A 23,847-nucleotide genomic window follows, 5' to 3' on the forward strand; every position below is an offset into this window, starting at 1 on the left:
ACTGTGAGGTGATAAGCACTGCTGAAGCTGACAAAACTGGCTGAAAGGTGTTGATGAAGCACGCAGTCCTGTATCTGACAGACGATGGAAGTCAATTAAACAGACTAACAGAGAGAAGCGTTCTTTTTTAAATGAAGGAGCTTCTAAGAGTGTACGACTCACTGTTTCGACAATGAACTGCAGCTGGCATGGAACGGCATTAATATCCTGAGCTCGTTTCTCTGTCCACTTGCAGAAAGTTTGCCAGGGGTCATGCCCTCTTCCAAGACTGGCACTCACAGGCTTGTGGCCACTACTCTTTATACAGCGAGGCCACGAGAAACCGACATAAGGAGAGAGTGGAGACTACTTACTGTGCTCCTATCACTGGGCCTATAGGATTACTAGTAATGGGATTTCCCACTAATGGCTCCTCCTGACAGGTGGCGTCCCAGTTTAGATCACATCACCTAGGTTTAAATATTTCTCTTCCATGTGCTGCCAAAAAAAGAGAATCAGCCTTAGCTGTTTACACCAGCGTGTTCCCTGCAGCGAGAATAAAAATAACTACTAGTAGCTTCAAATAATTCATTCTGCAAACAAGTGACACGGACATGACAGCACCTTGAAGAAAGCCAGATTACTGAATCAAATCATGCTTTTAGTTTGCTGTTTCTAAAAGATAAAACTCAAGACAGCAAAAACAGAAAGGCAGGGCAAACGGGTGGATTTGGAGTACATATACCTACCTATGTAGCGCTAACAGGCTAATACAATGCTAGGATTTTAGTCAGAAAACCTGAAACATGGATGAGTTTAACCCCACAGCAGGTCAAATTATTTCCACTAAAATGCTCCAAAAGCCACAAACAGCATTTCACGAGGGAGAGGTCGAGTTCAGAGGTATTAGCTGAGCTAACAAAAACCTAGCAGGATCCCATCTGACACTCAACGGAGCCCGAATATAATAATGCACAAATTCGAGCCTGAACAAGTTTAAGAATAACCCCTATGAGCTTTCTGTGGGGAATGATGCAGTCAGCCTCACAGCAGCTATTTCAACTTCCACACTAGCTTCATTTCTCAGTCTTAGAAGTTGCTGCTCAGTTAGGGAAAAACTGTATGTGCTCTCGTATTAGCTTTAACAACACTAACTGAATCCCACCAGTCACAAGCACAGACTGCATAAAAAGATATGGAATAAGCTCTGGGTCAGAAACATTGATTTGATTTTACATGTCCATCTAACGTATGTCAGAATATCTGTTTTAAAGAGACACTCATGAGTTGCTTTTAGCACCTTTCTCTTGAGCAAATGTAGTTTTTGTGTTTCCACCATTTCTAGTGGGACAGAGTTGTAGCAGGCAGCCCTGAGATTTCCTCAACAATGTTATGCTTTCCTCACGTGTCTCTTCTCCAGACAAAGTTAACTAAGATACACCTCGTCTGGCTGGTTGTGTCTCAGGCAGGGACGGGAAGGAGAGGGAAGGAAAACAAAGGGGAGACGGAGAAAGACAACAATAGCTAGAGGCTACGTCATAATGTAATGGCGCTAATGAGGATAAAGGAGCTTGTTATCGTTTCTCCATAAGCCTCTGAAAGCAGGACAGCCTGTGACATCACAGGCATCAGCGGCAGCGTTTCAAATGTTGCAGAGCAAACCAGAGGAAGAGCACGAAGAAAGCCACAGAGATCTTTCAGCCTTTTAAATCTAGCTGGAAAAGGCTGATAATTTTTTTAAAAAAGTGAGTATATGGTAACACTTTCCAGTTTCAATCCAGTTTAAGTTTCTATGTGCAAGAAAGAGGCTCCTATTTATGGGTTTTATGTATAAAAAAAATAATGTAGCTCTGACTTCAGATAGAAGAGATTCTTGGATGTTCCTCGTCCTATTTGGCAGTTTAAGCCAGTGCCTGATCTGGGACCACAAGATGGTAGTGAGACCTGCTATGGTCTGTGGTTCAGAGATGGTGGAACTACCAAAAAGTCATGAGGCTGAGCTGGAGGTGGCAGAGCTGAAGAGGTTAAGATGTTCAGGTTTCCAAGAGAACCAAGAGTACATCACAAGCTCAGGTTGAGCAGTTTGGAGGAGGAATGATTGAAATGGTCTGGACATGTGCAGAGCAGGGATAGTGGATATATTGGACAAAGGATGTTGAAGACGGAACCAGGCAGGAGGAAAAGAGGAAGACCACAGAGGGGGTTCTTGCATGTAGTGACATGCAGAGAGTTGATGTTATGAAGGAGGATGATGGGGTTGTCGTGAATGGAGCCAGATGATCCCCTGTGGTGACCCCTGAAGGGAGCAGGTGAAAGAAGTAGAAGCAAAAGTAGAAGAAGAAAGGAGGAAGAAGAAACCTGATCTGAAACCACTCAACCAAGTCTTGACTATCTAAATACTGCGTAATTTTAGAGCAGCAAATTCACTTTGCTAAAACAGCAGTTCTTAGAAACAAGAACAGATTATATCAGGATGACTGCCAAACTATTTTACTTTGTACCAAAACAGAACTTCAGTGTTGGCATGGGGGGGGGGGGGGGGGGGGGGTATTGCTTTGTTACTGCTGTGTTTGATGTTAGCATTGATAGCTAAGCTCAGTGGCTAAGTTCTGGGTCTGGGCTGTAAGACTAGTTACATGAAAATTAACCATATGGCAGTTATACATATTTGGTTTTACAGCTCTGTTCAAAGACTTCCACACGTATCCAATTTCATACCCTGAAGGCCAAAACGCAGGGAGAGGAGCAACAAAACTCCCTTTAAAAATAGGGCAGATATCAACAACCATGATATGACATAGCATGAATAATATAAAGGGTTGAGGTGGGTTGCAAAGCACCTTGGAGTGACAGCAGCCACCGTGCTATACTGGCCTGAAGCAGCCAGCACTACGCTTCATATGAAATTAGCCAATCATCATTTTTGCACAGTAAGACTCATGATCACAGGTTTGTGATGAATAAATCCAAACATTAGCCGATTAGCAACGCGCTGATTTTTTACATTTTGTTTGATATATTTTGTGTAATATCTTCGGATTTCTAAACTTTGGATTGAATTAAAAGAAATGTGAATGCATCATCTCAGAGTTGAGAACAGAATTACTGCAGGCATTTATTGAATACAAAGATTAATCCAGACACAAATAGGCAGGTTAAAGTTTATGTTGGCCGACCATTTTTAAGCTCAGTGTGAATGCATTTAAATGGAAAGCATTTACACAGGAAATGAGAGTTTATTGTATCCAGCCAACTTCTGAAAAACGGCCTTGAATGCATGACAACTAATGTGCGGACACAGAGTGATCTCAGAAACGCGCGAGAGAGAGAGTGGAACAGAAGTAAAGACAGTGCCATACAGAAGAAGATCAAGGAAAAGTTTTAGGCGTGACATCCTTGAGACAGCTCAGGGTTTGTAATTAGAGCTGGGCAGATGTAGGAGTTACATAACAGAGGTACAGCCTTGAGAAATAGTTGATGTAACAGAGCGTTTTAAATGATCAAGACTGGTTTCTCTGAAGCTCCGGGTTCACACTATGGTAACAGTGCTTCAGGACATAGTAGCACAGTGTAGTCCACTGAAGCGTACACTGTAAGTACTTTTGTGTGGTTTTCAATTAATATTTTCACACCGGGCAAACAATCCAGAGCAAAAGAAGCTGCAATTTCATCCTGATAAAGGCTGAGGTGAAAGACAGGACAGGTCACCAATCCTACACGAGGCTCCGATACACTCAGAGATCAATATAATAAACACTCTCTGACTCTGAATGTGTATGATAATCAACTATAACCACAGTAAATGTAAAATGTTTGTAGATTCATAGGTTTTTGTGGAGAAATTCATATATGACTAACCTGAGAAAGGAATTTTATTGGACGCTAACTTACTGCTTGTGCATCGTTGGTGTTTTAAAAATCAGCTTCTAAAGATAACAGAGCGCAAAAGAACCCAGCAGCTCATTTTTGGCCCCCAAGCAGCAATTTAATTTGGCTGTGCAACTGATGGACTAAATGCCTAATAAATATGGATGATCAACAGAATCAACACACCAGGCCTTTTAATTTATTTAAGCATCCATTTCTCTTCTTGCTAATACTTCAGCACACTTTGCATAAGAATTTAATTTGTTTCCGCACATTTTGTATCCACATAATGTGATGCGTGCACACAATTTGGTGAGCCAAATGACACTAGTACACTGTTCTTCCTGCAAACCCTGGATCGTGGCACACGTGGGTGTGCTACTGTGACACCAGAATGCTTAAATACATTTTTAAAATCCAAAATATGTCTTTGAATAATGTTACAAGCTTGCTTTGATAAACCGAAACACAAAGATTTCACGTCATAATTGCCTGAGCTTCACGCCCTGAGCAGTTATCAAGCCTCTGCTTTGAGCTGCATTCACACACACACTGAACACTGTCCAGACGTGTCTCATAGCAACAATATGAGAAATGGCTTGCTCCACCTCTTAAACTACAGCCATGCCTTTATTAGAATTAATAAAAAATAAAGACATTTCACTGTGTTTCCCTCTGGATCCTTTGGTGGTTGAGCTGAGCTAACATGCACCACGGTCCCCTGTTGATTTTGTTTCCCTCTGTTGGCTGTGTTGCTAACTGAGCAGTAGAGGGCGTCATTATTCCAGTCATCGCGCCCTTTAGTACATCAGGAGCACGAAGAGCACTTTGACATGAAGAGCCAACAGTGTGATTAAAACTAGGTGAAAAAGCAGCATTCATTTGGCACATCAGAGTCTCCCATCTTCCAAAACGAACACCTGACTCTGCTCGCGTCACCCATGTCTTTCTCCTCGGGCTCAGGACCTGCTGGACCACGTAAACCTCGGGCCTTTGCCAGAAATTATAATTGGGGTGAGAGGACCTGCTTTCACATGAGGCAGAAATAGATTTTTCTTTTACTTTTCGTCTCACTCACTTTAAACAAAGCTTTGTCTCCTGTTAGTGTGAAGTCCCTTTTTCTTCTCCCACCAATTAGAGGCGAGCACGCTGAGCGAGGGGGAGGAGAGAGGACGGGCCATCTCCATCGGCCTGCTTACCACTCAGGGGAGCTCATTAGAGGCGCCCGCAGCCCAGCGGCTTGGTGTTGTGCTGGCACTACTTCTGACACCACATCAGTACTGTCGGCTTCAACGCCACGAAGAGAAACGAGTCGGCGTAAGAAAGCAAGACACCGTCTCCTGACAGCCTGTCACAACATTAAGGTGTCCAGATGCAGCACGCTACTAAAGACAGCGCTCACAGCATGTCTGCTTTCTCACAGCGGCCTCCTGGAACCACAAATTGAATCGTGGCTTTTTCTTTTTGTGGTACAATGAATAAAGCAGCTCAAGCTGATAACGGCTGCACAAATCTAAGCAGACACTTCACACAGAGCAGGTTGATGTTATCACTCTGATAGAAATGATAAGTCACTTCCTCAGAAAAGCACCTCTGTACAGGAAACAGAATCTGAGGAGAATCCTCGAAAATGAAACCAGGCCTTGCCCCACAGCCTGCGATGTCAGGCGTCTGCAGAAAGGCAGCGAGGGCCTGGGTTGTGCTGCGTCAGGGCTCCTGAGCATTTAAACATCCGTCCACGCACATGTGAGCATGCAGCAGGCTCTGCGCAGGATCCGGGATTCCCTCTAACACACAGCGGACCTGCTTCAAGCCACGAGGAGGCGGCTGCTTTGTTTTGGTACCAGGACCGGCTGGCATTGTGTGCACTGAAATACGGTGCGCAGAAAGGCACGCTACGGTGCCTGCTGGATGGGGTCCATTGAGTCACCACGGCAACAGACGGCAGATGTTTGTGTGTTCTGGCAGAGCTGGAATTAATGAGTGTTTACCGTCAGGCGGCTGAGTGCCACCTCATGGCCCGACGCCATGCATCACTTTAAAGATAAATCTGATGTAGTACGAGAGTTCAATAAGAAGAGCACTGTTGCTGGATTTGTGAGAGAAACGTCTTCAATCTAACAGTTTGGATGCTAACAAACCATAAATACAGATGTACTGCTACTGACTGTAGGGAGGGGTTTTCATGAGATGATCTGATCATTTAAAAGCAGAGCCAGAGTGGGACAATGGCAGAATCATTCTTTGGAAAGAGTCTCCAAGTCTTTCTATAAGATATGAGAAGACTAGAAGCCAACCCCCCCTACCAACCCCCACTTCCCCGAATATTTCAGGCCTCTTTTTTTTTCTCTTCATCCTGAACTGAAAGGAGCATCTCAGTTTCTCTCTCTCTCTCTCTCTCTCTCTCTCTCTCTCTCACCCATTTACACGCACAGACACGCAAATCACAATCTGTCTGTGTAGAAGAAAAGAACTCTCACACTGTGCAGCTTATCTGGGATTGTTTTTGGGTGCACTGCCTATGCCCCTCTCGCATGACTTATAAATTAATCAGTGTGTTCATGCGGCAATTTTTAATGCTGCTGCATAGAAGCAGTGCTTGCATATTAGCGGCCACAACATACGTGCACTGTGTCCATTCCAACTGGTCCGTGTCTGAGCAAGCGTGTTCTGACACACTAGGCTATGCTAAAGACACGCTAGCCACGTGAACCTTAGGGATCAGTGGATTGCCCAGTGGGCTAATACTAGGGGTGGGGGAAAAAAATCGATACTGTGTAGTATGGTGATATTTTGTTTGCTAATAATGTATCGATACAGGGACAGCAGAAATCGATATTTTGTTACAAAAAAAGGTTTTTGTGCTCTGACTTCAGAGCATGTTGATCCTTTTTCTGAGCAAGAATCCTGACATTCCTTCACTGTCCAAATGTGTTTAACTTTTTTTTTTGGCAGCAATAAACATGACAGTTTACTTATTTTCATTTAAGACATGTTTTATTTTAATTAAGTTTAAAACTTTTTTATTTAATGTAAAATTATATTTTGTTTTAATTTACTTTCAAATTCTTCAGTTGCTGAAGGGGCTGCATAGTTTTCATAAACTGCATAGTTCAGAATAGCCATAATTGTACCAGATGGTTGATTCAGTTAAGTTGGACTAGACTGTAATACAAACCGTTCAGTTTGTCAACAATCAAACTGAAATGAGAGAAAGACTGAGTGTGAGACTTTGATATTAGAGAAAATGAATATTGATAAAGTTTACCTTTATGTACAGAATCTGAATATCGCAAAATATTTAAAAAAAAATTGCAATAATATCGTATCGTGCGTTAAGTATTGTGATAATATTGTATCGTGGGATGTATGGTGATTCCCACCTCTAGCTAATACGACATATTCTTATGGCAGGTTTTCATGAAATGCAGTTTAATCAGATGCTACCTGCTTCTTTTCATTATGAAGAAGGCATTCTTTAGCATTGGTGCCTTGATGTTGGTTATTGAGAGATTTTAGTCCTGAGATCAGGTCTGCAATCGAACATGTGCCATGCATGTGTGCATTCATTCCATAAATTTAAACATTTATAAGATTTCCCCATATACAAAAAAACCCTGCGTGGGGAGATTAAAGCACTCAAATCTACTCCGACAGAGTAGATTCAGGACAAGATCTTGGTTTGGGGTGAAATATGTCTCATCACAATAGCGGCCCTGAATGCAGAAAAAAGGTGAGCTGGGAGTGACAGATATGTCTCACTAATAGCATAAACTGGTGCATCATGCACTGCTGCTAAAGGATACCTTGTGCAAAACAGACATGCCAGCGACTTTCACTTAATTGATGCCCCTTGAAGACATCCACGGATTGCATCATAAACAGCATCAACCAAGCAAGTGACTAATTGATGATCGCTGTGGCTGCTGTGACTCTGTGAAAAGTCAGAGCAGGCTGTTTGAAAGACGAGTCCGTGGAGGATACACGGATATATTTATCGTTTTAAAGGAAATATGTTTCTGTTTCTTTATTATTTTGAATGGTACACCTTGGAAAGTTCACGGGCAACAGGATTCTGATACATTGGCCTAATCCAGGGATGTCAAACATAAGGCCCAGGAGCCAGAGTCAGTCCCAGTCAATGTGGCTCATTGGATGGCTTTGAAAAATGTGAAGTGGGACATAAATTCTGGACTTTTCACTCTATTTTTTACAAGTTTTATAGCTTTTCCTAGTGACAAAGATGTCCCCCATGGCCATTCATACTACACCAAATTGTGTAATTACAGAGTTCTTAATTTTACACATTTACTTCTAACAATTTAAGCCCAAAGAGGGGTGCTGACAGAGCAGAGCATTTTCTTTTATCGTGTAGAAAAACTGAGACTCAATGTTGAAACTTCACTTCTTTTTCTCATATCAAGCTCTAACCCTAACCCACATAAGATCAAAGTGGGCTGTACATGGCCTGCAATGTAAAATGACTTTGACATTGTCTTAAGTTAGAAACAAATCAAGGTATGTAAGTGTTTAAAAAAACCTCTTTGACCCCATGTTTCAGGTTTAAACAGGTCAGCAAACGGGCGACTGAATCATGTGCAAATGTATTAAAGCTAAACTTGTAAGACTAAAGACTTGGACAGGAATTTCCTTTGAGCTTGAGTGTTCACCTGCCACGATCAGTTTGGTAGCCATTTATATTTAACAAGTATGCAGGATGCACCATAACAGCTGAACACATTTCACACAGCACACACACACACACAGCTACAGCTGAGTGGCAATCAAACAGCCCAGCAAAAACCCACTACCTTTAAGTCCTGGCTGCTTTGCAGAGCCAGATATTAAATGTGTAGCATGCTTCTGCACTGTCACTACAAAGCATCTTTCCAAAGTGCTGTCTCTGGTGAAAAATGATGATTCAGCGACATCTGTGACGAGGTTTTAGTCAAAGAGTGAAAACAAACCTTTGAAAAAAAACCAAATAGAATACAACAAAAAGTCCACAAATTGTTTGCATGGACTTCCTTCAAAGACAGCTCGTATTGATGCAGCATGAGAGCTCATTTCTGCAAGAGAGCTCTTGTCACTGTGACTTGATAGAGGCGATCGGATGAAAGCTGCCGGCGCGAAGCAGGAGCAGAACAATACGATTGTTGGCGACTCTTTGAAGAATTGTTGTTTTCAAAAATGAGAGTGGTAAAGTCACGAAAAGGAAACGATATCACAGAAAGTGGTGGAAAATGCCAACGACAGCCATTATGTCTCTGATGTCCATTTTCATTTGAGCTGTGTGGATAATCTGCTATGAATTTCTAATGGGCCCGAGCTCTCCTGTGTCATCAAACACTTTATCTGTACGATCCATCAAAGGGACACCTCTGCGGGCTGAAACGGAGACTAGGAAGAAACCATAAAAGGCTGCACATAAACATGCAAGCGCACACTTATGAAAACATTACTGACCTCCGGTGTAATTATAGCTCCACCTGCATCCCTCAGCTCTTCAATCAAAAATGACAAACTGCCGGCGCGCAGGCCCATTTTCCTAGTCTCTAATAAAAGTCTCCAGACCACACCCACTCCCACAGAGTGACATTAAAAGCTAATCAGATATTAAAAGGCTTTTCATTAGGGTGCAGAAGAAGACAGACTGGTGTGTTGGGACCACTAACTGAGCAGCAGGGCTTCCCAGTAATTACCACTAGTCCACCACCTGCACCCTCCCTCCCCAGTCACACTACCATCTCATCCTGCTGCTCATAAAACATGCTTCCACACAGCTGTGCACATCTACTAGCCATAGACCCGATCTGAGACAATGGACCCCTGGAAACGTCACATTGAGGACGTGAGGGCCGTTTGCAGTCAGTTTGAATCCCTGAGTGGTGGTTTCACAGCTGTTTTCATGTTTTGTTTATTTGTGATTTTTTTTATGCGTTTCTGTGGAAATGTTGTACTTGTTTATATCCCTTACTCTGTGCTTTTATTATTTTGTGTAGCATTGCTGGAAAACTCATTGTGCAATAAACTTGGTCATATACACTGGAGAGTGTATGACTACATTCAACAGTGCATACACACATACAGGATTTCTTTTATTATCTGAAATCGCATTAAAAACATTAGTGAACCATCACCACTCCCAAGGAAACTTTGTCTTTTGTGACTTCCTTCTTGGACTAGGGATGCAACAATACCAATTTTTTCAAACCGATACGATACCGATACTTGGATCTGAGTACTTGCCGATACAGAGTACAAAAAAACGATACTTCTACCACAAACACACACACACACAAATGCAATAAATTGGAAGACAGGTTTTATTTTATTCTCTGCCGATAAAAAATAAAATCTTAATAAAAATGACCACAAAAAAAATTCAAGTGAAAAATAAGCACTTCTGTTAAATTATTGCAGAGTCTCCACATTGTAATTTAACAAAATACCACTGAACTATTGGCACAGAGCCTCTGTTATTTTAACTGCCCGTGGTTTTTCTCTTGACATTTTTCTTTGCTTTTCCAAAACCTGAGTTAAAGTTGGCTGTTCTGGTCCACACTGCTGACATTTTGTTTAGCCTAGCTACAGCAGCCTCCAGTTTCTCTTTTTTATCTGGAGCCGCCAGTCTCACTCGTCTAACCCTGTGCCTGTTTAGCGCGGGATGTCCCCCTAGTGGCCAATCTAAAAAACTACAACAGAAATGACAAGCCACCCTCTGATTAATAAAATAAGTTAGTATCAGTTCATGGTATCGGTTAACTTTTACGAGTATGAGTACACACACATTTTACAGTATTGGCCCCGATACCCGATACCAGTATCGGTATCAGTGCATCCCTATCTTGGACCTATTATGTCAGTTTCTATAGTCACAGAAGTCATACATTTGAATCCTGTAACACCATGAAAGGTGGGGAATGGTGGTGTTTGCGATAGCAGATTGAAAGTTTGATTTAAAATTCTTCTGATTCATTAACATACATGCTGGTTAATAGTAGGCAGCCAATGCACGGGTTTCACTAATCTAATTTTGCTTGTAGACTTGTTTTGTAGATAGTGTTGTCACGACTGCCGCTGCAGCCGTGTGAAGTCGAAGGGAAAAGGACCCAATCGCAGGCACTGACGGTGCAATGAGTGAGCTTTATTGACATGAGGTAATAACACAGACAGAGCCAAGATGGGACAGACGGAAGCTAAGAACAAACCTAAACTGGGACAATCTAACCAACACATCTAAAACCATAACTCACAGGAAAACATAAAGAGTGGAACACAGGATGACACGTGGAGGTAACACAGACGGACCAGTAACAAGCAGAAGAAAACACGGGGCTTATATACACACAGGAGCAATCAGGGAATGGGAGACAGGAGGGAAACACAGCTGGGAGAAATCAGAGCTGACGAGACAAGAGGAACCAAAACCAGGCACACGACACACGGGACAGGGGCTGTATCCCAATTCAGGGTCTGCAGCCTTAAAGTACGCGGCCCATGAGGACCGTTGAGGCTGCGTACTTTAAGGCTTAAAGACCGCTAAGGCCGGAAGTGCGAGGCTTGTGAAATGGGACGGTGTAGCCTCCGTTGCGCTGCCCAGGTTGCCTAGCAACCATGATACTAACAGCTGGAAACGTTTCATACAGCTTTGTTTGACAGAAATGAAGGAGAAAATCTTTTGTTCATTTGTTTGTTTGTTTCTACATGAGCTTTGATCATTCTCTGATTAAGGTCAGCTATTGAACGGCGTATATTTTAAAGTAAAGGCTTTAAAACCAAGTTAGTACAAACGTCACTAATGTCACATAACTTTGCCGACATGTGGCCAACAGTAATGTTTTAATGTTCTTTGTTATTAAACATTTGAACATAAATAAGTGACATCATATTCAGTACTTACTTAAAGTTTACTCTTCGGGCGCCCCTCATCCGCCGTTTTTTTCGGCAAAATAATCCACACCCACCGCCGCGCTATGCATTCTGGGATATGTTGGGCCACGAAGTCTACACCGCCACGTCCTTAAAATTCAAGGAAATGAAGGACGCATTTGAGGGCCGCATTTCGAGCAGCCTTCGAATTGGGACAGCCTTCATCGCGTCGCGGTGACGTAATCGGCCTTAAAATGCGGCCTTTAAGGCTGCAGACCCTGAATTGGGATACAGCCAGGGACTATCAAAGTAAAACAGGAAGTACAACAGGCACGCACAGACACGAGACATAAGACATGGCAACGGGAAGGAAACACAGAGACAGAACAAAAGGAGCTCAAAATACAAAACAGAAACCAAACCTAAGAACAAGAAAATCTTAACATGAATTAACTTTAAACATAAGATAATAATCCAAACCAAAACCACCAAGTCCACAGGCTCAGGATCATGACAAGTGTAGGAACACTTCAGGCATTTATAAGTGATACTGATTTCAGCTGTAATCACCTTTCAACATTTTCTTTTTTCTTTTTCTGGCTTGATGTTAAATGAGCCAAAAATGCAAGAGCATAATTTGCAGTCATTAGCGGTTGCAGCACTGCAGAAAATGTGCTTATCTTTGTTGCAAGAGGTTTGGCACAAAAGGCCCAAACAGTTTTCTGCATCACACTCCACTGAAGAGAAATGTCATGCAAAATAAATAAATTAATTTAAAAAAAAAGAAGGATGTCCTTGAGCAAATTCTGACATTGTGGACAGTTTGTCCTTGGGGGACAGTTACCAACACGGGCTGCTCGAGTTTACTCTTGTGACAACGTTCAGAACATACGTAATATATATTTACTTCTCCATAGCAGTGCATTCACTGACTGTCATGTGGACAGAACTGTAAAGCGTCTGTCGCCAAGTCCAGCTTCACGTCTTTACTGTTGGGCCTGCTGTACAAAGCAAGCATGGCCCGCTACACTGATGATTAGTGATGTCTGGATGAGCAGCAGGCGATAAGGCAAAGACTCTCCCACCCCCAGAATCCCCCCATCCCCCACCCCTCAATCTCCTCCGCATTAATTATGACATTGGTAATAAAGGAAAGTGTTTAACGGGCAGGAATTGCAAATGAGCGGGAATTGATTGGGCCTTCTCTCATACTAATTGATTGCAGACTTCAACCAGAAATAATAAAAGCGGATGAAGAGGAGGAGATGAGGGAAAGAGAATGAAAGCTGGGTGGGGTGAGTTAGGGGATGGGGGGTTTATTTAAAGGGCGGGTGGCCAGCAGGAGGTGGAAGTGGGAGGAGAACAGGCGTAAAGAGGTCAGAAAGGGTAAACACAATTGATGCAGCAGCTTACAAATAAGGAAAGTGTGTCTCTAATTACTGTTATTATTCTATTGTAAAAGTGCATTTCTCAGATTTGCACAATTAATCAGTGCGATGCAAAACACATGGAGTGACAACATGCAGTCCAAACATATAATAAAACACTCAGTTCCTGCAGCCTTTGCAAATGCACCACACCATTAACAACATGCATTTCCTCAAGCAGTAATAGCACTAATGTCCATCCTCTGTCGACACACTGCCGCTCCTGGCATATGCTACACAACAGTGAAAACAAAACCCCCGAGCTGCCAGTGAACGATACTCTCCCATAATACAAGCCGAAGGGTGTGGGCACGAAGCAGGAGGTGTTCCAGGAACCATTAGCCCCCTATTGATTAGCTACGTAACATTATAAACTATGCTGCAGTCATATTAACTAAGCTGTTCGTGAAGTGAATAGCCGAGAGCTTAACCTCTCTTTTATTCATTCACAGCTTTGCTCCTTTGTTTTTATGAGATGAAAACTGAAACAAAAAGCTAAATCGCACATTCCAGGTGAAGACGAATTAAACGAGAGAGCAATATTTGAAATTCTGTTTAATAAGCCGCTTAAGTTTCCTTCTCAAAACCCTCTACTTGACTACCCAGACATTCGGGGCGATAACTCGACTCAAACAATTGCAAATGCATAATATGTGACTAGCCTGATGTTAGCATGTGTTCACACTGGTAAATGCTGGTGAGTGCCACTTCCAGCTGGAACGTAGCAATCCTTTCTGAGTTTACAAAGATGGAGGCGGAGCCCTTCCTGAGGATAATGGCCTGGCTCACACCATACTGGGAAAAGCACTTTGGAAGGGAAAGGTCCTGGTGAATATGGTTAGCATTCAATAGCTTAGATTTTAATTGGTTGTGGGATACTATGAGAGCACTGCCGAGCTTCTAATCCATCAGAGGGCCGTGACCAAGTGGCACATTGCTGTTACCAGAGTCGGAGTGAATTCAGGCTTCACGGGGCAGCTAGGACCGGGTCGGGAGCACCTCGCCTGGACCTCTGACAGCTCAGGGTCATAGTCTAGCTCACAGAGGTAGAGCGATCCAAGCTTTGGCCATTAATGTTTGATGAGCTTGGCCTCACTGGCATGTATAAAAGATGGAGGAGGACCCCAGGTGGCAGTGGCGTCCCCCTCCCCCCAAGAGAAACTATCCGATCATTATTGACCGAGCCATTGGCCACCGCTAGTGGCACCTGACAGTGATTAAAAAGGGACTCAGAGCGCAGCAGTTTCCTGAGCTACAGTGACACGCCATTATTTTTGAGAGATTTATTCTTGATTATGGCAATTTAAATCCATCATAATTTCATCCAAGCATGTACTGAGATCATTAGAAGGAGATCTTGTCTAACTGAAATATTATGGTTTATCTCCTCACCTGCTGTGTATATGCAGACATGGTGAAAAGAAGGTTTCAAATGCAACATTAACATTATTCCCTCTTTTTCCTACAGAACTGTAAGCTAAACATTCAGATGCTCTCTGTTTCAGTAGGAACATGTGACATCTACCAACTGAATGTGTCCATGTTTGACCTCTATAGTCGTTTAACTGGCACTCACTCATGTAAATGATGTAGACTCATTTTATAAATTTTTTTATTTTTTTATTTCACTACAAACCTCTGGAAATACTTTTCAAAAGAATAAAGGAAAGTTTGAGCTCTTGAAGTACTTATTGTATTATATTATGGTTCTTTGCTCAGATTTCTCACCAGTGAAACTGATTTCTAAACTTTATTAAACGGGAAAATGATGATATTTGGGGTTAGCCTATGCCTCACCAGCTGGAGCGTTTAACCACTTTTTAACCACTAGGCATAGGAGTAAAGGTGAGGGGGAACTAGAGCTAATGTTGAGTTAGCACTGCCAATACCCTTAGGCTGGTTCATTTAAAATAAATGAATTACACAAACTATGAAATATTTAAAAGGTAAATTAGTACTGACTTGTCATTTTTTGCCCCTGATAATGTCTTGGGCTGAGCCCTGTAGCTCACTTTATCAATCAGGATCCAGGTGAACACATTTGGATTAAATATGATAAAAATTTTAAACACACGAGAGAGAAAAAACATTAAACAAACACAGAGTCCAAACAGGAGTCCAGGAAAGAAGACCTGGATCAAATTACAGGCGGCAATAAGACACTGTGGTGTTAAATTATTTATAACACAATATTGGCATGCAGTCCAACAACAAGCAGCTTATTAAGGGACAAATGTGCACTTATGCATTATCCTGACGTTCGACTTCTTCAAAAGTAGCGACAGAAACAGCTAAACACAACACTGTGTCTAGTTGCAGAGATTTAGGCTATAGCTAATTTCTGTATCGTAAGTGTGGCATCGGTGGTCAGTGACACCACAGTGAGTCAAACACGCCTCATCAGGATGAAAAGAATTCCTTCTTCCACATTAAGGACAAAAAGTGTGAAATTGCTGAGGAATGGCAGAAGTACAGTGACACAGTAATGCAGACACACGTCAGTTATACCGACTGTCATCCCAGCACACACAAAGCACCAGAACATAAAATGCAGTTTTATCATCATGTGACATTATTCTAGGCTGCAGACCAGCAAACATCTATTAACATCTGCATTCCCTTAACCAATCCATTCAGCAGACACCAGAGAATTAGACCCACACTCACCATACGCCTCCTCCTAGATGCTCTGTCTGTCTCTCGGTTGTGTTAAAAGCTCATCTGCCTCCCGCCTGCCTGCCTCAGGTGTTCGACGGCAGAAAGCTCCTGAGATACTGCAGCTGCTCTTCACCAGTGACAGGGCAGAGGGAGTTTCTGTCAGACAGTGAACGGCCAATGGCTCACTGACTCCGCTCCGTACTCTTTACACAAGGCCCTCTACACCACCACTCCCCGCTTAAGGCAGAAATGACTTTGCAGCCTTTATGGAAGACCAGGTGGGTATCGATTCACAACACAGGCGCACATCTGCTTGTAGACAACTCTCAACTGCCGTGTTTACACGCATGCCAGGAAGCTGCGCAGAGCTACAGTAATTGTCCAGACAGCTCAGGGCTTGTTGTCCAGTTCAGGAGGGAAACCGTATTTCCTCTCGTCGGGGAGACTAGGAGCACAGGAAGCAAACACACAGACACGTACTCCGCTGTAGGTCACCTCAAACAGGCTGCAGCTCCAGTCTGAGTCCCCAAGTTAAATAAATAATGTCTGCACTCCTAGCAGATCGGGTTTGCTAGCTTCTACTATTTCACTGGCAAACCTTTTTAAATGGGCTGCATGAACACAGTCTTTGAACTAAACACGGTCTGCTAAGAGTTCAAACAAAGATTGGGACAACCTCTGCTGTGCAGCCAGGCTCTTTACAGGGAATTTATTACAAAAGCAGGTTAAAATTCCCTACAGAGAGTGAATACCTGGGGGGACCACTCTCACACTCACAGATGGGGTTGGTATGCAGACAGACATTCAGGAGGAGAATCAGAGAAACGGGGTGAGGACCTGCATGTGAGCACGTGAGTTATTGAGCTATGACTTCTGTCCTCAGGAATGTTCTGCAGACATGCTGCTCTACCATCAGCTCAGAGAGAGGAGAGCTGCAAAAGGTCGCTCTGCCAGAGACAGCAATGACACTGCGAAAGGTTTTAATTATGCAAAACAACCAAGAACGCCAAAAAATCCTGTGTCAACTACTTGTAATCCACCTCATCATTCCCTGTACAGAGATGTTGTGGATGTGGGTAAAAGAAGACGAAGCACCACGAAAATGCTGGAGAGCAGAAAACGTTGATCTTCTTAAATGTTGTGTTAGGATTTTCTTCTGCTGCCACTGTTACTATCAAAAAAGTGACAAAAAAAAAGACTCTAGCGTAAATATAGACCAGGCTAATTAAAGTCAGCTATTTAAAAACACCACACATTTGCCTCCAGATCATGTGTGCATGTGTGAGTAAATGTGCGGTCAATTTTAGCAGAGCAGACCGAAGGGACTCCAAGCCAAGAGGAAAAAGCACGTAACTGTGGCATTCATGAGAAATCGGCACGGACGGAAAATGTCCGATGGCCAAGTTACACAAGGCTGTTTGCGTGCGCAGAACCAGACAGAGATCAGAAATTCAATATAACGCCCGGACTCGCTGAGAATCCCAGGAGGAACATTTGTGTTGTGGCCGGCAGACCCAAGGAGACTGGAATTACAGGCCGTAGCAGTTTATGAATGGTGATTGTCTACTGCTGAGTCAGGCTGCTCTAGCCACAGTGGCCACTAATTTTAGCCTTGCTGTGGTGAAACCACTGCGAGGAACCATTAATGCTTCAGCCCATCCCCTGCAGCATCTTCAAGTATGTTTAATACGACAACACAGATGGAGGGAGCTGCATGGAACGAAGCATAGTAAGTCTTCTTCTCCAAAGAAACAACACTGTTGAAACACTTTGCCCACTAAGTCATCAAATTATACGACGAATTTAATAATCAATACTTTCAGTAAGTGGTTCCTGATCGGGGTCTTTATGGGTCCAGTTGGTTCAGAGGAATCGAGACCTGACCTGATGGTACCTGCGTCGTACTGGGACCATATTCTACATTAACTGCTCCAGTCTAATAAAGTTGGGCAGGGTTTCATTTTCCTGACACAGATCTAATTATCTCTGTATTAGAGTTGGGTCTTGCAGAGCTTGGATCACCCCTTTGGACACATCTCAGATTAAAAAGTCCAAAACTCGGCGTAATTGAAAGACCTCTAGTTTTAAATCCCAGACAGCACTGGAGGGTCACAGCGTGGATAATATAATTCTGTTTATTTGGGAAGATGAACATGATTAAAAAAATCATAGCTGTTAAGAAACTGGTAGATACTCAATCAGTGACATGGGGTCACAGAAAGGTCACAGGGACCACTCACATGCTCAGCAGCCATTTTTCAAAGAAAAATTTACTGGATCAACACTAAGCTAATTAAACGAGTACTTTCAATCTGAAGTAGCACACATTTGGATGTTTGGGCTCTTGTATAAAAATGAGTTGTTTCAAGATGGATGTTTTCACTATTCTGTAACATTTGATGGACTAAATGTTGAAAACAAAGGATTTAAATGATTTAAAACAGAGAAAAAAAAACAAGAAATCAACTAAACAGCTGTTCATCTTAAGTCATCTGATGATTTATTGCATACCACAGCTTTAAAAGTTTGATTTAAAACGTGTGGTAAACCATACAGTCTCATATTGCAGCCTAACTCATTTTGCAATAATCTATTTAAAAAAGAAAAGGCTAACTTACCACCCCTGATCTACAGGTGTCCAATTTTATTAAAAAGCGTTACCCCGAGGAAGGAACCAGCATGAGCACGAATGCTTTCCCAGCCACACACCAACACCACACTTTTGAGCTCTGGAGTAAGAGGATCCCCCTACCTTATCGTGCGCACTGAAATGCAGTATTTCCACATTAGAGTCCACATGCCCCTGACATCGTCAGGACAGATTTGGCTTGTTTCAGTTCTTGAATGAGAGACCCAAATGTTTTTAGGCAACTCAGAGCTGGAAAAAGCCTGCCTCAGGAGAAGCAGCATCCACCCATGCCACTCCTTCTCTCTCTCTTCACTTGACCACAAAACATGTACTAGTCTTTGCTCGCTCCTGAGAAAAAATGACTAATTCTCCGTCCTGTAGGCTGGGTTTTTTCAGTCACCGCTCCTTTCTGAGTTCCTCTTTTTTCATTTCTTTATTCTACATTTGCAAAAGTAGACACAAGCTGTTCTTGTCTGAGAGCAGAGCAGAGACTTATCCAGCATTACCAAGTAAGGCCAGCTTCTGAGTGGACCAGACAGGGAGGAAAATCCCTTCTTGCTTTAGTGTGTAACACTAGTGAGTGTTCACATTCCACTAGCTGGCTGCAGCCCCTTCCCTCAGTAGCTTATCTTTTACTGCTGCCACGCCATTCCTCCTCTAAATCATCCCACTGGCTGAGTACGGGATGTGCAAAGGTTCAGGTATTGTTTTCTCCTGTGGTGTCAAGTCTCACTGTTTTTCACAAACTCTCAATAGATGGTATCTGACCTAAGGGTCGTGAAACATGCTGCAGCTGAATAAGATTATTTTGGTCATGCTACAGTGGGTTTGATGCGTCAGCCATCTTTAAACAGCAGTAAGAGGAAAATAAAACATCCAAGTCGACATGCTGAGTCAGTGAATGTAAAGAAAAAGTAAAAAAAACCTCTTTGCTGTCTGGTGTTTATCATCCGTCTCATGAGAGACGATGCACCAAGTGTGTAACACGTGAGGGTTTAAGCAACTGAGTTAACTGGACCAAGTATTTACTTTCCTGTTTTTATATTTTTTAATAGCTGATGTTTTGTAAAGACTGTTGCTTTGAGTGCAGTCTGGGATTAGGTTGCAGCTTTTTAAGCATCACTTCTTAAACGGCCATGTCTGGCAGTAATCTTGTTCATGCTTCAAGAGCATTTAAAAAGCATGATAAGGACAGATGGAGAGAATGAAAAATATCATGTAATAGTGCTATTAAATAAGAAGTAGAAAAACACTGCCTTTATGGAGTTTATGCCACTAATTCATATTTGCCCGTGTTAATGCATTCACACACTCTTCTACTGTAATGATACTAATGCATAAATATCACCAGGTCTGAGGTCTGAGATCTTTCTTCTGTAGAAAAGTCAGCAGCTTTTCCACACATGACACTGACACCTTCAATTGCAATCAGAGTAAGACTTGCGTGTCTGGAAGGGGCTTTAGCTGCGAACAGCTGTGCAGTCTGAAAATCCTTCAGCTACAAAGAATGACAGAAAGGAGGAGAGGTGGAAACTTGAACTTTGAATGCAGGGTGACTCGTGATGCAAAACTTGAAAGAAGCTCAACTGAACTCATGGGGAGAGTTACAAAAAACTAGCCTCCATCAGTACGTGTTTAAATGTTGACACCGGTTATTAGCTCGTTCTCCCAAAGCTCATCTTTCTACGACTGATTACTTCGAATTTATTTTTTATTTTTGCACTGAGTGAGGACTGTAGATGTTGCCCTCAGTGCAGACTGGAGTCTCCATTTGAATGGATCTTTTTCCCACAGTAAGCTGGCATTCATGCATGTTGTTTTTATCCTAGACTTGAAAACATAAAACCACCTTCGGACATTAATCATCATTACTACCTGTTTGTTTATCAGAATATAATGGATTAAAAATCTTTTTATTTTAAACATCAGTGCTTAAAAACACATCTATAATGTATCCTTTGTTACTTTTGAAATGTTTTGGAAAGTTAAATAAGATACCTTGATTTCTTATGTTTGTATATTCAGTGTATTTGAGTTTGATTCATATATTATAAGGCAAAGAACTGATTAGAATTTACTTTTTGGAGGTAGCATCTACACTAGAGTATTATAGTGTAGTGACCTAAATAACCATAACAGCCAGGCATATCAACGGCTCCAAACAAGCTTCAGCTGCATGTAAACGATATGCTGACACATAGTAAAGGAAATCCTTACAGTGACCATCTGAGACTTTTGCCTTTGTTATTTTAGATGTTTAAGAATAACCAAGTATTTCCATTGCCTGCTGTGGTCTTCCTGTATGAGCAGCTGCCAAACATTTCTCTGTCTATCTTTGACCTCCACTCTCATGGCTGGGTCAGCTACTAAGAGTTAGAATGAATGCTGAGGCTAACGCTACAGTATAAAAACATCAGTGTGAATTATCCGCTTGATAAAGACTCACAATATTTTCACAATATTTCAATTCAATGAAGAAACAAGAGCAGAAACAGATGAAAAACGGCAGATATAATTAATATGTAATGCAAGCTAATCAACAAAAGGGAGAATCAGTGGCCACAGGCAGCAGAGCTGTGAACCACAGTGACTGCAGCTCCAGGCTCGCACTGCCACGCTCTGTACACATTCACGCAGCAGATTGATTTGACAGGGGCTTCGTACTTTGATGTTTCCATTTCACGCCATGGAGAAAATCACAGAAAGAGTGAGTGATATCAAACTGACCGCTACGAGCCATATCTGCTACTGGGTGGTGCAAGCCGGGGCGGACAAGCTGCTACAAAATGTTCACTCGCAGGCCAGACAACACCAGAATGTCCACACTGTAATATCTTTAACAAAGTTGCATGGTCAGTCAGTACAGAGCGGCTGAGGAACACTTACAGAAACCCCTTTGAGTAAGCAGAGGATCATTGGATGTAATATTATGTAACCTGTAATTACACGGCAGTAATTTGGTGCACACGGCTCGACTAACTCATTAATCTTGAATGATATTTACATGTTTGGGTGGAATATACAGTATACTGCCATCCAATGAAAGGTCTCGCTTTTTGTTTAGCAAGATCATGTCAAACCACATTCTGCAACATGGCTCACTAAAACATCTGGGTGCTAAACTGGCCTGTCTGAAACGAAACATGACAAATGAGGCGTTGAACTGCCGAGCAGCCGAAATCTTGTATCAAACAAACGTGTTTTGCTTTTAAAATGACAGCAATTGGTCAGTTTTTGCTGATTGTGATTAAAAAAAGGTGATCCAACACATTAGGAAGCACATTTCTGAAATGTGTGTCTGGCATCAAATTGAAATGAGCATATATTTTAACACTTTGACATTAATGCAACTTTAAGTTATATGAACTCTCTGTCTAATGTAACCTATATTGCAGTGAGTGTTAAACAGTTTGCTTATTTTTTGTACATCTAAATAAAAAACAAATAAAAAAAACACTCCAATCACGTGGGTGAGTAGGTAAGAAGCTGAAAAGCATCTGGAGATTTATCAGGATTCATCGGTGTCTGCGAGGACAAACTCCACTGGGATCTGTCTTAGAAGGACCACAGACCTGCCTGATGCCTTTAGGATGGCTTTTGATGTCGTGCATTTAGTGAAACCCTCTCAGTCCAGGCCACAGTGAATGTGCAATATTAAAAAGCCACTGCTCTGCCTGCTAACTCCAGATAGAAACACTGTAATCGGATGAATCCTTTAGGAAAAAGCCAAAGTCTCAATCTTTGTACGGGTGAATTGAGATGCATAAAGGAGCCACTTATGTGAACAATTATTCTGTTAGGACTTGGCAGCTGTACATGTTGGGGCTCAGGTCACATCCACATGAGGAAAAATGGATGAGGAAGTCAAGTCAGTGTGAATGATGAAAGAGGTGGGGGAAGGCATGTGTGTGTGCGCGTGTGTGTGTTTGTGGGGGGGGGGCTTCAGCGCTGATGAACTGCCATGTTTGGACAATTTCATGAGCACCAGTGACCCACAGCAGCTGACAGGGTAGAGCTCGATTGGAGAGTTTTTCACCTCGCTGTTTTATATCTATTTCTCAGTACGGCACAATCACAGGTTTCCGGTCCCAACAACACAACACCCGTCATTGTGGTCCGTCCACAGCTATTAAAACACAGATAAATCCATTAGCAGACACTGGGCAAGAGTGAGATATTATCAGTGAGGTCACCGATCTACTGGAATCACAGAGGCTAAAACACAGAAACCTGAAATCGGAGGTTACGTTTTAATTTAAAGGCTCCTTAAGGCTCTATTTCACTTTCTTCAGATTAAAGAGATGCATTGAATTTTCTACACATAAGTGAAAACTCTGAGGAACAGCAAACAGACAGATACAGCATATTGCTGATTGTTCCATTCGAACAGACTGAACAGTGTTCTTTGTATACAACCTCTTATTGACCCAAAAAATCTCCGTTTTCAGTGACCGAAAACGCCGTTTACGTGTGGACGAAAGGTGCAAACGCATAGAAAAATCTACCGTTTTCAAAAATACCCGGGTACGTGTGGACGTAGCCTTTGTATTGTATTGGAGCTGACAAGCACACGGCAGGTTTCATGTCTACACTTGAAACTGTCAGAAGCAGTTATAAGAAGTGTATTTCAACGATGATGTCGCTAATTTTAAAAAAACAACTCGCTCTCTCTCTACACGCAGATGTTTTATATATTTATTTATAGCAATAGAGAGAGAGGTCCAACAGGACTTAAAGGCATCATGGAAACAAATAATTGGCATAAAGAAATAGTTTTTTCTTCATAATGTAGACATTAAACTAAAGCAAAGAATAGTGATTAAAATAATCTGATTGTATTCTTTTAATTCAATATCTCTATAAAGTTGTTTTCCACACTGTAGCCTCCAGGGTGTGATATGGATTTCCAGCGGAGTACTACAGCTTCCCTGTACAGCTGCTGATGTGTGAATTCTCTAAAATTCTACTTTAACCAGCAGGAATTAATAAGTGTGTTTTTGTACAAACTCTTTAAAATGTGTTTATATAAAGTACATGAAGGTAAACATGGATATTGTTGTACAAACTCAGAAAAAAATATAAACAACAACAAACAACAACAAAAGACCCTCATCTGGATGCGACACCGGGGCTGGACAAAGGACCACAGAGCACGTGCCTCCTCATGCTGCCTGAGCCGATAACTATGAGTGGGACCACACATACAATGGACTGAATACTGCGCTGGAGCTTGTCCGAGGCAAACCACAACAATAGCTCTTCCATTCAGAGCAGCTGACCTCGCTGACATGTGGGTCCTTTGTCCCCGTTTCATCCTCTCTCGACATGAAAAAAGCAGAGAGGGTGAAAAGTGTCCGCTGTCTGTCAAACATGACACTTTGTGTTCATGTGGGAATTCAAATGGGAACTAAAAGA

At 42.2% G+C, this 23,847-nt stretch overlaps 1 protein-coding gene across 8 annotated transcripts in view; it reads right to left on the reverse strand.

Annotated features, from left to right (window-relative positions):
• iqsec1b (IQ motif and Sec7 domain ArfGEF 1b) overlaps positions 1-23,847 on the reverse strand; it is a 261,941-nt gene that overhangs the window by 45,662 nt on the left and 192,432 nt on the right. The window contains exons 1-2 of one of the 8 annotated variants that reach the window (XM_085161063.1): positions 1,145-11,358; positions 163-1,108 (exon numbers count right to left, since the gene is read on the reverse strand). The exons of 5 other annotated variants lie outside the window; for them this stretch is intronic. In XM_085161063.1, the coding sequence (XP_085017189.1) occupies positions 163-254 (92 nt within the window). In that variant the 5' untranslated portion in view covers positions 255-1,108; positions 1,145-11,358. Of the gene's footprint in view, positions 1-162; positions 11,359-18,555; positions 22,861-23,847 lie in introns of those variants that run through there. 2 more of the 8 variants (XM_085161061.1, XM_085161062.1) reach the window with 2 other exon arrangements.

This window comes from Neolamprologus multifasciatus, chromosome 5 (assembly GCF_963576455.1).
Source record: "Neolamprologus multifasciatus chromosome 5, fNeoMul1.2, whole genome shotgun sequence".
NCBI classification, from domain to species: domain Eukaryota; kingdom Metazoa; phylum Chordata; class Actinopteri; order Cichliformes; family Cichlidae; genus Neolamprologus; species Neolamprologus multifasciatus.